We start from the raw sequence: 12,417 nt of genomic DNA, 5'->3' as shown, positions 1-12,417 counted from the left end.
AGATATGATCTATCCTGGAGAATGTTCCATGAGCACTTGAGAAAAATGTGTATTCTGTTGTTTTTGGATGGAATGTCCTATAAATATCAATTAAGTCCATGTTGTTTAATGTATCGTTTAAAGCATATGTTTCCATATTTATTTTCATTTTGGATTATCTGTCCATTGGTGAGAGTAGGATGTTAAAGTCCCCTACTAGTATTGTGTTACTGTCGATTTCCCCTTTTATGGCTGTTAGTATTTGCCTTATGTACTGAGGTGCTCCTATGTTGGGTGCATAAATGTTTACAATTGTTACATCTTCTTCTTGAATTGATCCCTTGATCATTATGTAGTGTCCTTCTTTGTCTCTTGTAATAGTCTTTATTTTAAAGTCTATTTTGTCTGATATGTGAATTGCTACTCCGGCTTTCTTTTGATTTCCATTTGCATGGAATATCTTTTTCCATCCCTTCACTTTCAGTCTGTATGTGTCCCTAGGCCTGAATTGGGTCTCTTGTATACAGCATATGTATGGGTCTTGTTTTTGTATCCATTCAGCTAGTCTATGTCTTTTGTTTGTAGCATTTAATCCATTTAGAGGACTTGTGCCTGTGTTCTGGTGGATGAGCCTGGATCTTGTCTTTCTGGTGGGCAGGACCGCATCTTACTCTTCTGCCATCTTGAAGGTCTCCCCAAAATCTTAGAATCTTTAAACAAACATTTATATTGACCTTTTACTATTTTCAGTGAATTCTGCTGATTGTTGTGACATGGAAGAAAAGTTGCGAGGTAAAACTAACACAACTAAGCATAACAATAATTTAGTGATAGATGAAATTATACCATAAGCAATAGGAATTTGCTTCCATGTTATTCTGTAAAAGGATTTTAAGGCATCTGAATGTGTGTGTTCACAGGTTATATAATTATACTATGTAGGTATATTATGTAATAGTTAATAAGAAGTATAAAGAAAACAAGAAGTAATTTTTACTCAAACTTGTGTATGTTATTTCAATCACATGATCTTCATTTTTATGATTCAAAATTGAGTTAAAGTTTCATAACACATGAATTGAACAATATCTTGAGTTTGGTTTAATGTTATGGAGAATATGTTGATCAAGGAGAGAAAATATGCATATGGTAGTAGCATAGTAGGTGAGCTCTTAAGTGGGTCCTGGATCCCTAACTTCATTACTCTAGTTATTTTTATTCTATTCTAATCTCTTCCAAATTTATAAGGCCTATGATTCTATTGGGGTGGCCCAAAAGTTCATTTGGGTTTTTCCATAAGATGTTACAGGAAAACATGAATGAACTTTTTGGCCAACCCAATAGAGGGGCAGCAATATAATGAAATAATTAAAAGACCATGTTTTGGAATCACACATAACAGGGCTTTAGATCGTAATTTAGAGACAGTTCCTAATATTTGGAAGACAAAATTTCAGTTGTCTCATTTGAATTATGGAGATAATCCTCCCCCCCTTCTGTATCTCTTACGTTTGTTATAAGCATTAAATAAAATAATGTATATGAAGCAATTCACTACCTTGCTAAGTAAGGACTCTACTAAGAGTAGCTGTTTTAAATGCATATAGATGATAATTATTTTAATTATCAACTAAGGTTTCTTTACTCCTTTCTACTTCCTTTAATGCTTCCTATAGACACTATTCACTGAGGAGTCATATACATTATCTAGGTTAAAAGTTCGCTTAACTTTTTGATTAGCTTTTTAAAATGAAAACAAAGAGCAAAGTTTTGCAAATCAAAGTTATCTCTAGAAAATAACTTGACTTTTTGAGAGCAAAAGCTTTTTTTGAGCCATCTGAGACTAGAGAACTGAGAACAGACCTTAGAGTGAGAGAGAGTATATGATGACATAAGAGTTCCTTTTGGTATTTCTGGGAGGGAAGGGAATCACTAACTAGCTGGTAGGAGAAGAATTCAAGATGTGAGGAGACCCTAGGCAATGTCTGAGTCTTTGGGATGGTGCCCAGGACTCACTGAGTTGAGCCAGAGGAGGCTTAAGCAGTAGAAATTTGAATGGGGTTAGGAAATCCAAGTGTAGAAAGGACTAGGTCTTAATTCCCAGGGAAACTGAGCATTTTAAAGAAGTTCCATATCCTGTATAACCTTAGAAAGAGAAGCAATGGTGAGCTTCAGCAGATGGGCCTGAGTGCTGCTTCATGGAGTTCCCACGCCCTCAGAGGGGTGCAGGAGAGACTGAAATGACCTCAAGAAGAACACAGTGCTTTAAATAGGCCATGGACCCTAAATATTCTGAGGTTGGAACAAAGAGCATACAGCTGCACTTACCTCTAGTTGAGGTTATAGTTGTACCTGAGACAGCAGCAGTAGATCCCAGTGTACAGCGATGAAACAGGACAAGCTGCAACTCAGTGAGGGTCAGCATGGGCACAAAACGTACATGAACCTGATGCCTTGTGCTCCTTATACTTACCGTTCCCTTTCAAGAGGGAAAGGAAAGTGGTATTGGTGGTAGGGTATTTAAATTGACTCCTGTTTACCCCATTGGTGAAAGAGGGATTCCCACCCTAGGGTTATGGGGATGGCTAAATACATGACACCTGGCACTGGACAGGCGAGATCAGATGAAATGGACAGCAGTTTATTCATCATATATACTCACAGCCTGGGGAAGAGGACACCATGCAGGGCCACACAGGGGATACACTTGGGAACAAAGTGAACAACCAGGGCTGTGAGAGGCAGGCTTTGCAGTAGTAAGGGTGGGGTGCTTCTTGGTCCCTGTGGGAGGATATGATTGGCTTGTTTGAATAATTCTGCTACTCGGAGATGAGCAGGAATTGTGCCTGATGCCTTTAATAAGGAGGGTGTTTGGCTAGGGTATGTTACCCATGGGAACTGAGTGGGAAAGGGAACTTGGGTTAGGCCATTCGAGACCTATTTTATCAAATGTCAAGGCACCACATTATACTAATCCTTAATTTTTGGTTTTGTGCCACAAGTGACCCCTTGATCCCTTGACATCAGTTTAAACCTTGGTGATGACTGAGACTTTTAGGGAACAAAGTAGGCACCTGATCAGGAACTTTAGAGGTGTCCCCATTTGCAATCAATAAAGGCAATTGAGAGGTCCGTGTGGCATTGGTGTAAGGAGTAGGTATCTCCAGGAGGTGAGCAAGAATTTTCCACTTTGTGACGAATAGGAATTCTTTAAGAAACCCATGAAGCCTTTCAATTTCACCAGCTGCCTGGAGCTGACTGCCTGGGGCCCCAGGGGAGGTGGAAGTTTGACTGAATGTCTTCTTCAAGAGCCCAGCACTGTGTATTCTGGAAGTGAAATGAGTGTCTTGGTCACTCTTGGTAGTATCTAGAACTCCAAAGAGGATACAGAGCATCCTGCAGAGGACTTGTATCGTGGCCTTAGTATATGTAATCTGTTACCTTGATTTATTCTGAGTAACTGTGGAGCAAGAGATTCCTGGAGTTCTTTACCCCAAAGGGGGCAACTCTTAGGTCATGGCCTAAGAACTTGTAAAAATGTATAGATGGCATCAAATGTCGATTGCCTGAAGTGTGCCAGTTGTACTGACTCTTGGGTCCTATCTTTTATCAGGGACATTTTGGTTAAATGATGAGAAGGAGTAGCTCTTCTCCGAGCTCCATCATTTATCATGGTGGCACCAGCATTAGTAAAGTGTAGAGACTTCCATTTCTGTCCATTCAGTTGATCCCCAAAAGGCTCCCCAGGTATCAGAGGACTCTGGGATAGGGGTGACCTCTTCTAGCATAGGGGTATTAGTGAAGGGACTGAGAACAGGGGAGGCCACCCCCTCCAACAGAGGAAATGTGCCAGAAGGCCCAGGTGTGACTCCATCTTGTAGCAAGGAAGGCTCAGGAGCCATGCCTCAAGCTGTTGAAGTGCTGCTTGGATAACTCAAGGCATAGTGGGTAGCTGGGCACAGAGGGTTGCAGGCTCAAGGTTTGTGATAGCCTCTATTTCCAGAAGAGGCCAGTATGTGGCTATCCTGATGGTGTATAGTGCCAGGCTGAGAAAGGCAGTTTCTTGCGTCAGAAGTCCATGAGCAACTTACAACCTTCATAGGTGGTCTAGAGACTCCAGGAGGCAAGAGAGGAGGTTGCTAAAGCTACAGTAAAGAGGGCTCTGAGGGCACAAACTAGAGTGCTTGTTGATTTCAATTTGGACAGATTTCTAGAGCCTTTTTTGGAAGGAGTCCCCTTTGAGGTAGGCTCATTTAGAAGAAACAGCATCAAAGACATTAAGTAAAATTTGTAAATGAGGAATATGTTGCCTCCAGAACCTAAAAGGGGCTAAAAGTTGTTGAATTTGTACTGACCTTGTGGTTGCTGAGAGGGTCAATACCTGTTTCATGACAATGTCAGAGAACCGTCAATTTACCAAGTAACTTTCAGAAATTTAATGGAAGTGGCAGGGCCTTGCACTATGTGTGGGACAATGGTTCATCCCCCTTTTGGGAGCTCCTTTGTGAGTATTTGTATGTCTTTAATGAGTATGTCAAACAAATCTCCTTGGAGGAGGATGTCATTGATGTTATGTCATATCTAGAGAAAGGTGGATACAGTTAAGATCTTGCCTGTGGAGACTGTGTGCCATGGCAAGGATGCTGAGGTATCCCATGGGTATCCTTGTAAAGGTGGATTGTGTCCCTTCAGGGGTAAAGGCAAACTGTGGCTGAGAGGCTGTTGAACTAGGCATTGTACAGAACATATTAGCCTAATTTATAGCAGCAAAATATAGACCGGTTGCTGATTGGATGGAGTCAGCAATTTTAATAATTAAGTTGTTGGGTACAGAGGCCTTAATGGGATGGGACCATGGCTTTACAGTTGCAGCAATCCACTATGGGGCACCATTCTTTTGTTTCAGGTTTAACAGGCCAAATAGGGCTGTTAAATGCAGAAACAGTGGGAATAACAACCCTTCACTCAGTTCCTCTTATAAAACAAGTTTTAATACTGGAAGACCCTGTTTTAAATTACCTTGAGTCATGTTAACTATTTTAACTGGGGGAAGGGGTGGGGAAGGTCATGGGTTCTCATTTTGTCAAACCAATTTGTAAGTGTCAAAGACTTAATTTAATTTTCATTTATTTTTCATTGGGTCAGAGTATCCATGCCCATGCCCAAGGGATATTTTAGAGCGATGAGTGCTATAACCATGGGGAATTTAAGCAAGACAGAGTTCTGATGGTTAAGGTGAAGCATACCTATTTGTCCTCTTTTATATTCAGTAACTCCCATAGGTAAATACTCCATTATGGGGGATACGATGTTTAAATTAATGGAATTCCCAGGTATAATTGTAATTTTAGCCCTAGTATTGGTTAAAGCCATAAATGTTTGCCACTTGGTGAATTTCAGCAGATATTAGAGTTAATTCAAAGCCTATATGGAGAGGCACAGAAGGCAACCAGTGAACCTTCATCATTTGCTATATAAATTCGTTCAGTAAATTTTGTATTTTTAATTGGGTCAAATTGTGGGCCTTTGTTTTAGGTTGTTGTTTTCTTAGTGTCCTCCTCCCTGTATCCAGGTTTCTTCCTTTCCGTATTTTGTTTATCTTATTATTGTTTTTGGTCACTGGATATACTTGTGGGGGGGATCCTCTCTACCCTGATTATATTTATAAGTTGCTTCCTCCAGAGACCCTCAAATTAGTATTGACAGAGTTAGCAATGGTTGATTTATATGATCTAAAGACCCTGGGCCTAGATTGGGTTTGAATCTGGCACCACAAGGGCACCATGAGTATTTCCCTATAATCCCGAGAATTAGAATCTTTGTTGCAACAGACATAAGCAGCAGAGTGTTGCAGGAAGAAGTGCTGGGCCTACAGCCCAGACTTGATGGATCAAAACCATCCTCTGCTACAGTCCCTTTCCTATCATGTGAGCTTCCTGTCTTGTTTTTCTTTTTTTTCCTCTGTACAAATTTCCTGGGAATATTTTGGGTTTCTAGCCATGCAAAGTTGAAGTTTTCAGCTGTGTCTGCACTATCACCTGTGGTGCAGACCTTCTGGATGGTTATGGGGAAGGTTCAGGAGCTTAATGGCCTCCCTCATCAGTGAGCATCTCTTCCTCCAGGGAATGACAGTATCCCTGGAATAAGAGTCCACATCTAGTAGAGTCATTTTGCCTATGACTTGGATGGAGACCATAAGGCCCATGATTGCAAGCTTAGCCCTTTGGTATTCTGGAAAGCAGGAGTGCTAGGCAAAGCCTAGGTGCATTGGCAATGGGATTTACATTCGGAGAGCAGTCGAGTACCAAATGCTCCTTCCTCCTGTTCCCTTTTTTTTTTCATCAGCCCCTGGGCCACAGACCACCATGGATGTGCACCTCGATAACCCTGGGGGTCAGGAGAGCACAAGCAACAGCGGCAAGGAAAGCAGCAGCACAGGAAACCAGCAAGGTCACTACCCCTTCATGAACAAAAACACCAACCAGGATGCCATGCTTAATTTTGTGCGGGGTGGCAGGCTCCCTCTTGTTACAGACCTCACAAAAGTTTGTCTCTGGGCCTGTTCCAGAGGTGCACAGTTACAAACGATGTCTGTGTAGCTTCTCCAAGCAGCCAGGGACAGTCACCAGGCTAGACTCAGTGACCTAGCTTGACCTTGGTAAACAAGACTGAAGCACTGACTAGTTATCGTGCTGCGTTTTCACTGCCTTTACAGGTGGGAGCCTCAGAGACCAACTGCCAAACACAGGCTAAACCTGACAGCACCATTGTGCTGGGTATAGTCAATTAACAATTCTATTATACTAGTACACAGCACCCTAAAAGGTAGGATAAAATATTTTCAAAACTCTTTTTAAATGAACGTTTGTATTGGCAAATAAGAAAATACTTCATAAACCCAGAACAATGAGAAACCACGTATCTAGAGGCAGGTGAGTACTGTACTCAGAGGCTTCCCTGGGTTCCCTAGTGACTCACAACTTTTGTTTTAAAGAGCTGTTATCTGCGGACAAGGAAAGAAACTTTTAGGACCCACTCAAGTTGGGAAATCAGCATAAGTTTTAGTCTGTTCAATGGGTAATATGGCAACCCCTAACCTTCAAAGGAAGACAGTAAGAATACTTACCAGTCTTGGCCTTGCCTTGGGTGGTAAAGAGGAAAGGGCTGTCCTGATCATTTATTACCAAAAGTGGAACCTCACACAGGTCTGCAGCTCTGTAGTCTGTCTAGTCTGAAAAATTCCATGCTGAGAATTTAAAGCTAATGAATTTGGTAGTTCCCCAGACACCCAGTGGAGGCAAATTCAGAGCCTGTGTAGAGGAAAATACTTTAAGTCAGGTCTCACATAATTTCAAGGAAAAAGTTTTAAAAAACGTGAGCTTACAACCCAAAATCATAAAACATGCAGGGAAATAAGCCACCGTTGAGAGAGATTCTACATAAACAATAAATAACAGGATCAGGCTAGTATAAAGAATTCAGGTATTGGAATTACTTATATAGCATTTAGAAACATAGGTTTAGTATATTTGAAAAGAATAAATGAGTATATTTAAATTATGTGTAACTAAGGAATAAGATACTATAATACAATGAAGCAGACTTGAAAAAGAGCCAGATTGTCTAAAACTGAAAAATGTAATAATTAGAAACTACAATTTGGTGTATAGCTTATACAGCAGATTAGATGCAGATGAAGACAATATATATGTCTAGATGTATATTTATTTATTATAAGAAGTTGGCTCATGCTTTTATGGAGACTGAGAAATTCCAAGCCCTGTAGTCAGCAAGCTGGAGACCCAGGAACTGATGGTATAGTTCTGGTCCAAGTCTGAAAGCCTGAGAAGCAGGAGAGCTGATAATGTAAGTTCCAGTCAAGTCTGAGTCTGAAGATAGGGAAACATGTATGGATGTCTTAGAAAACAGTCAGGCAGAAAGCGTATTCTCTCTGACTCAGCCTTCTGTCCCATTAAGGCCTTCAGTGGATTAGATTATATTGGAGCAGGCAATCTGCTTTACTCGGTCTATTGATTCAAATCTTATCCAGAAACACCCTCATAGACACACCCGGAATAATGTTTAAGCAAATATCTCTCAGTACCCTGTTCCCTAGTCAAGTTGACACATAAAATTAACCATCACAATCAGCAAACGTCCTGACAACAAAAAAGAGATAAAGGAGGATAGTATCATGAAGTGCTTGTAGAATGTAACTTCAACGTAGAGTGGTATACCTTGCAAGAATGAAGATAAAATAGTTTTTTTCAGACATGCAAAAACCAATGATCACCCCCTGCAAAAATTCCTAAAGGCCGGATTATATCCAGGAAAAAGGCGGAATTATGTCACAATTGCAATGTGCAAAAAAGAACATTGTGGAACTGTGTTATTATGGATATATAGAAGAATGTAATTCTTAAGATGTGCTAAAATATTAGACGTGAAAGTGTCGTGTTAGCAGGTTGCTTTCAATTGGTTGAACGAGAATTGTGTGTGTGTGTGTGTGTGTGTTTAGAGAGAGAGATTAAATATAGCAAATTGTTGAAATCAAGTGGAGGTTATACCTTGTTCTTTCAACTTGTATGAAAATATTTAAATACAAGATTCACAGGAATACACTATAACTTGAAGCCATTTATTTACTAATCCTAGAATTTTATTGTATTCATATGTAGTCATATATTAAGCACCATTTTTTCTATGATTGACAACCTTCCCATCAATATCTAGTTTCCTGTCTGTGAATCTTCGAAGTCCACCAGCAATAGTTAAACCCTTACCATAGTTACAAGAGACCACATTAGTAGTTACTCCCTTTGTCACAAATCAAGGAACCATATGTATATGTGTCTATTTCTGGAATGTCTATTTTATTCTATTTTTCTATTTGTCTATCCTTGAAGAATACCACACTATCTTAGTAACTCATATACTGTAATGAATTTTCATGTCTGAAAGTATAAATTCTGAAACTTTGTAATGAATCTTCAGAACTGATGGTGCCCTGTCTTTTCTCTTCTTTTTTAAAAAAGAAGCTATTCTTGGTCTGTGCATTTACAGATACTTTTTGTAAAGCGCTTATCCCTCCTATTATGGTGGGTTTGCTTACAAATGTCCCTTTTTAGTAGCCTTCTAATCTCCTTCACTTCAGTTTTCAAACAATGCATCTAGTACACATCCTTATTATGTGACTTAGAAAGTTTCATGGTTCCCCAGGGCTCACAGGAATAAATACAGTATCCTTTATAATAAAATTCATTTCATTGCAACTTGGGTTCTAGTTATGACCATGGTCCAACTTATTTTTCCAGCTCTATATGTCATAATACTCTATTATAGCCCCATGTTTCCTTTTCCTTTATTTGTAATTTGCCTTCTACACTCCCATCTTCATGATTTAGCTAAAGATTTCTTTGGCTTGGTAAAGCCTTTTTATTTTCTTTCTACCCTCTCAAATATTAAGGCCCAATATGTGTTCCACAGCTTCTGTGAAGTCTCTCTTAATAGCCCCCAAATTCAATAACATTTCTACATTTTATAGTATTTTCATTTATACCACTTATTTAAATATATCATATATTGACTTCTATTTTTACATTTCTTTTAATGGTGTGTATTTTATTTGTATATTAGGTCACAGACTTTTCCAGAGTGAGGACCTTGTATTACGCTTCTTTTGTGTTTCCCCACTGTGTCTATCACGGTCTTTAGTCTTATTTGGCACTACTTACCCAGAATTCTGCACCGAGTTAAGAATATATTAGATGCTTAGTAACAATTGGTTGAATGAAGACTGAGTCTTTCTTCAACAAATATTTGGTGAGGTGTAATAGAAGGAGCAAGGAATGAGGTGTCAGATATTGGATTGACCGTAAGTTCTGTTACGGAAAAAACCCAAATGAACTTTTTGGCTAACCCAATAAAATGGGTTCTGGTTGTGCTCTGTCACTTGCTAGCTGGATTGCTTGTAGCCAAATCATTTTACTTCTATGATCCTCAATTTCCTCACCTTTAAGATAAAGACAATAATGACTTCCCTACAGCACAGAATCTCATAAGTTTATTCTCATTAAAAGGCTTTAAAACAGTACTCAACACATGTTTGTGCCATTTTTAATATTATAAAAATCTTCATTATAGAAAATTTGGAAAACACAATCAAGTTCAAAGAAAAAGACAGAAAACATTTATAGTAATACTACCAAGAAAGGACTACTGCTAAAATTTTGGTGTATTTCCCTTGCCATGTTTTTCTGTGCATATATTTTTTAAATTAATATTATGTGTATATATATACATTTATGTATAGGTTTTTTAACTTTTTTATTTGTTATGTCAGTTGAATATATTTTAGACACAATCTTTCATGAGGACTTTTTTCTTTTGAGCTTATATAATAAATAAATATAATAAGAGAATCTTTTTATTTTTAAAAAGTTTTCTGTAAAAGTTAAATGCATCCATATAAATAATTTTACTTCTATTAACTTAATTGTAGGTTAATACCAATATACATAATTTGATGAACAAAAATATTTCAGTGGTATGATTTTTCTTTCTGAAGTATTTGCTATTTGGGAATTTGTTTTGCCCATATGACCCAGAAAATCCTCAAAACAACTTTAAAATTTTTGCCACTGTGATTTTGATTGAATATTGGGCTTAATAAAACTCTACAGTGATTTCTTCTCCTGCGAAGAAAAATAAAATACTGAAGAGAACTTAGAGAACAAATCAGAGCTTGAAAAGGCTCAATTATTTTCCCCCTTTTCTCAGTTGGAAGAAAAAAAAAGATGAAAATTAAATTCGTTCAAAAAGACGCTAAGAGACATCCCAAAGAATTTTTCTTTAAATTGAGGAAATAGAAGAAAAAGACACTACTGGAACTTTTAAAGTTGTGTACAAAAGCCTCTTATCTATATATTAACTTTATTCAGTTTAATTAAGGAAAGGTTTGTGAATGATTTCAGTCCTTAGCCATGTCCCTTACTTTTGCTATTGCATTTGGCTTTTGGCTATGCGTATTTTATAGGCGGTATATATCCTGAAATTTTAGCTTTCTAGAAATTTTTCTTTTTTCAAAACTTTTACTAAAAATTTAGAATTCTCTTGGCCTGGAAAAGATTGTAGTTTTAAGATATAATAGCAACATGATATAAAATAAATATAATCTAACTTCAAAATACATACTTATAAGATATGTATGTGATATGCTTGTGTATGTGAACACTGAAAACCTTCTGGGAGGATATGCACCAGAATTATAACAGTGCTGTCACTGGATAATGGGATATAAGGCAATTTGTTTTCTCTCTTTTATGAAATCGTCATTTTACCCCAATAATGAACATGTATTATTTTCTTATGCAAAAAGAAAAGAATTCATTTTGAAAAAGAAAAATGAAAAGATAATTGTTCCATTCAATAAACAAACTTTATAGAGTACCTACTAAGTGCCAGGCATAGCTTTAGTGCATAGATCAGTGAAAAATCCACAGAAAGCCTTTGTAGAGCTTACATCCCAGTAGAGGGAGACAGTAAACAGCAAGCACAATCCTAGTAAGTTATAATTATAATATGTGTTGGAAGCTACTAAGAGCTCAGGGAAAGGAGAGAGAGGCAAGGACTCTCAGGAGCTATGGGTAAGAACACCATTTAATGGGGTGGTCAGGACAAGCCTCACTGAGAAAGCAGAGCTCTCTCACATGATCTTTTGCGACCCTTCTTTCCTCACCATGTTATGTCATTATGTTGTTACTCAGATGAAGAATTCTTTTTCAGGCATCACGAAGAAATTGAGAATTTCAATCCCATATTACCTATTAAGGAAACGCTTAAACAGGGTTTGTGCTGAAAGTATATGGGGAGTTCACCTTCTGGGAGAAACTCTCTAATGAACAGTGTAAGGGAGATGTGGCTTTCCGTGACAGGTGGCTTATCTGGTACAGCTGTTGCAGAAAAGTAGCCAACTCTGAGGGGTGTGTGTGTGTCTGTGGGGCTGGGTTGGTCAATGGGGAGGTGGAAGGGAGGTTGTAAATAATTTTTTTTTTAATGTTCTTTCTGTTTTTAAACACCAAGTTTCTGGCAAGGTCTCAGTGTTAATCTTTTTTTGTCTTTGTAACTCACATCATCAGAGACTGTCTCCAGAGCCACATCAACACCATAGTTTAACAGGGTAATTGATGTTCATAATGATAATCTATTATAGTGCCTATAAATTAATATGACTGATTTCTAAACAAATTTCATTTGTGTAGTTGTTAACCAAGCACATTTATATTCATTAGTTCGGTTCTAAGGTAGTAGAATAGGTAATATTAATCCTACTTCTGATAAATGTGGAAACAATTAACTGAGAAGCCTTTCTGGAAGTCGAAAGCCTATTAGAAGGCAATGCAGGATTCAACATCAGGGATGTACACTTTTAGGTGGACA

General features: G+C 38.1%; 1 protein-coding gene across 5 annotated transcripts in view; it reads left to right on the top strand.

Annotated features, from left to right (window-relative positions):
* The window catches only part of PKIB (cAMP-dependent protein kinase inhibitor beta), a 102,397-nt gene that overhangs the window by 75,237 nt on the left and 14,743 nt on the right, over positions 1-12,417 (top strand). For 2 of the 5 annotated variants that reach the window (XM_027087359.1, XM_027087349.1), the window contains one exon: positions 6,325-6,429. The exons of the other annotated variants lie outside the window; for them this stretch is intronic. In XM_027087359.1, the coding sequence (XP_026943160.1) occupies positions 6,345-6,429 (85 nt within the window). In that variant the 5' untranslated portion in view covers positions 6,325-6,344. The remainder of the gene's footprint in view (positions 1-6,324; positions 6,430-12,417) is intronic. 5 annotated transcript variants of the gene reach the window in all.

Source organism: Aethalodelphis obliquidens, unplaced genomic scaffold, assembly GCF_003676395.1.
Source record: "Aethalodelphis obliquidens isolate GAN/ISIS:26980383/991018 unplaced genomic scaffold, ASM367639v1 scaffold3, whole genome shotgun sequence".
Taxonomy (NCBI): domain Eukaryota; kingdom Metazoa; phylum Chordata; class Mammalia; order Artiodactyla; family Delphinidae; genus Aethalodelphis; species Aethalodelphis obliquidens.
The sequence above is the reverse complement of the archived record's forward strand: the minus strand, read 5'-3'. Positions and strand labels throughout refer to the sequence as shown.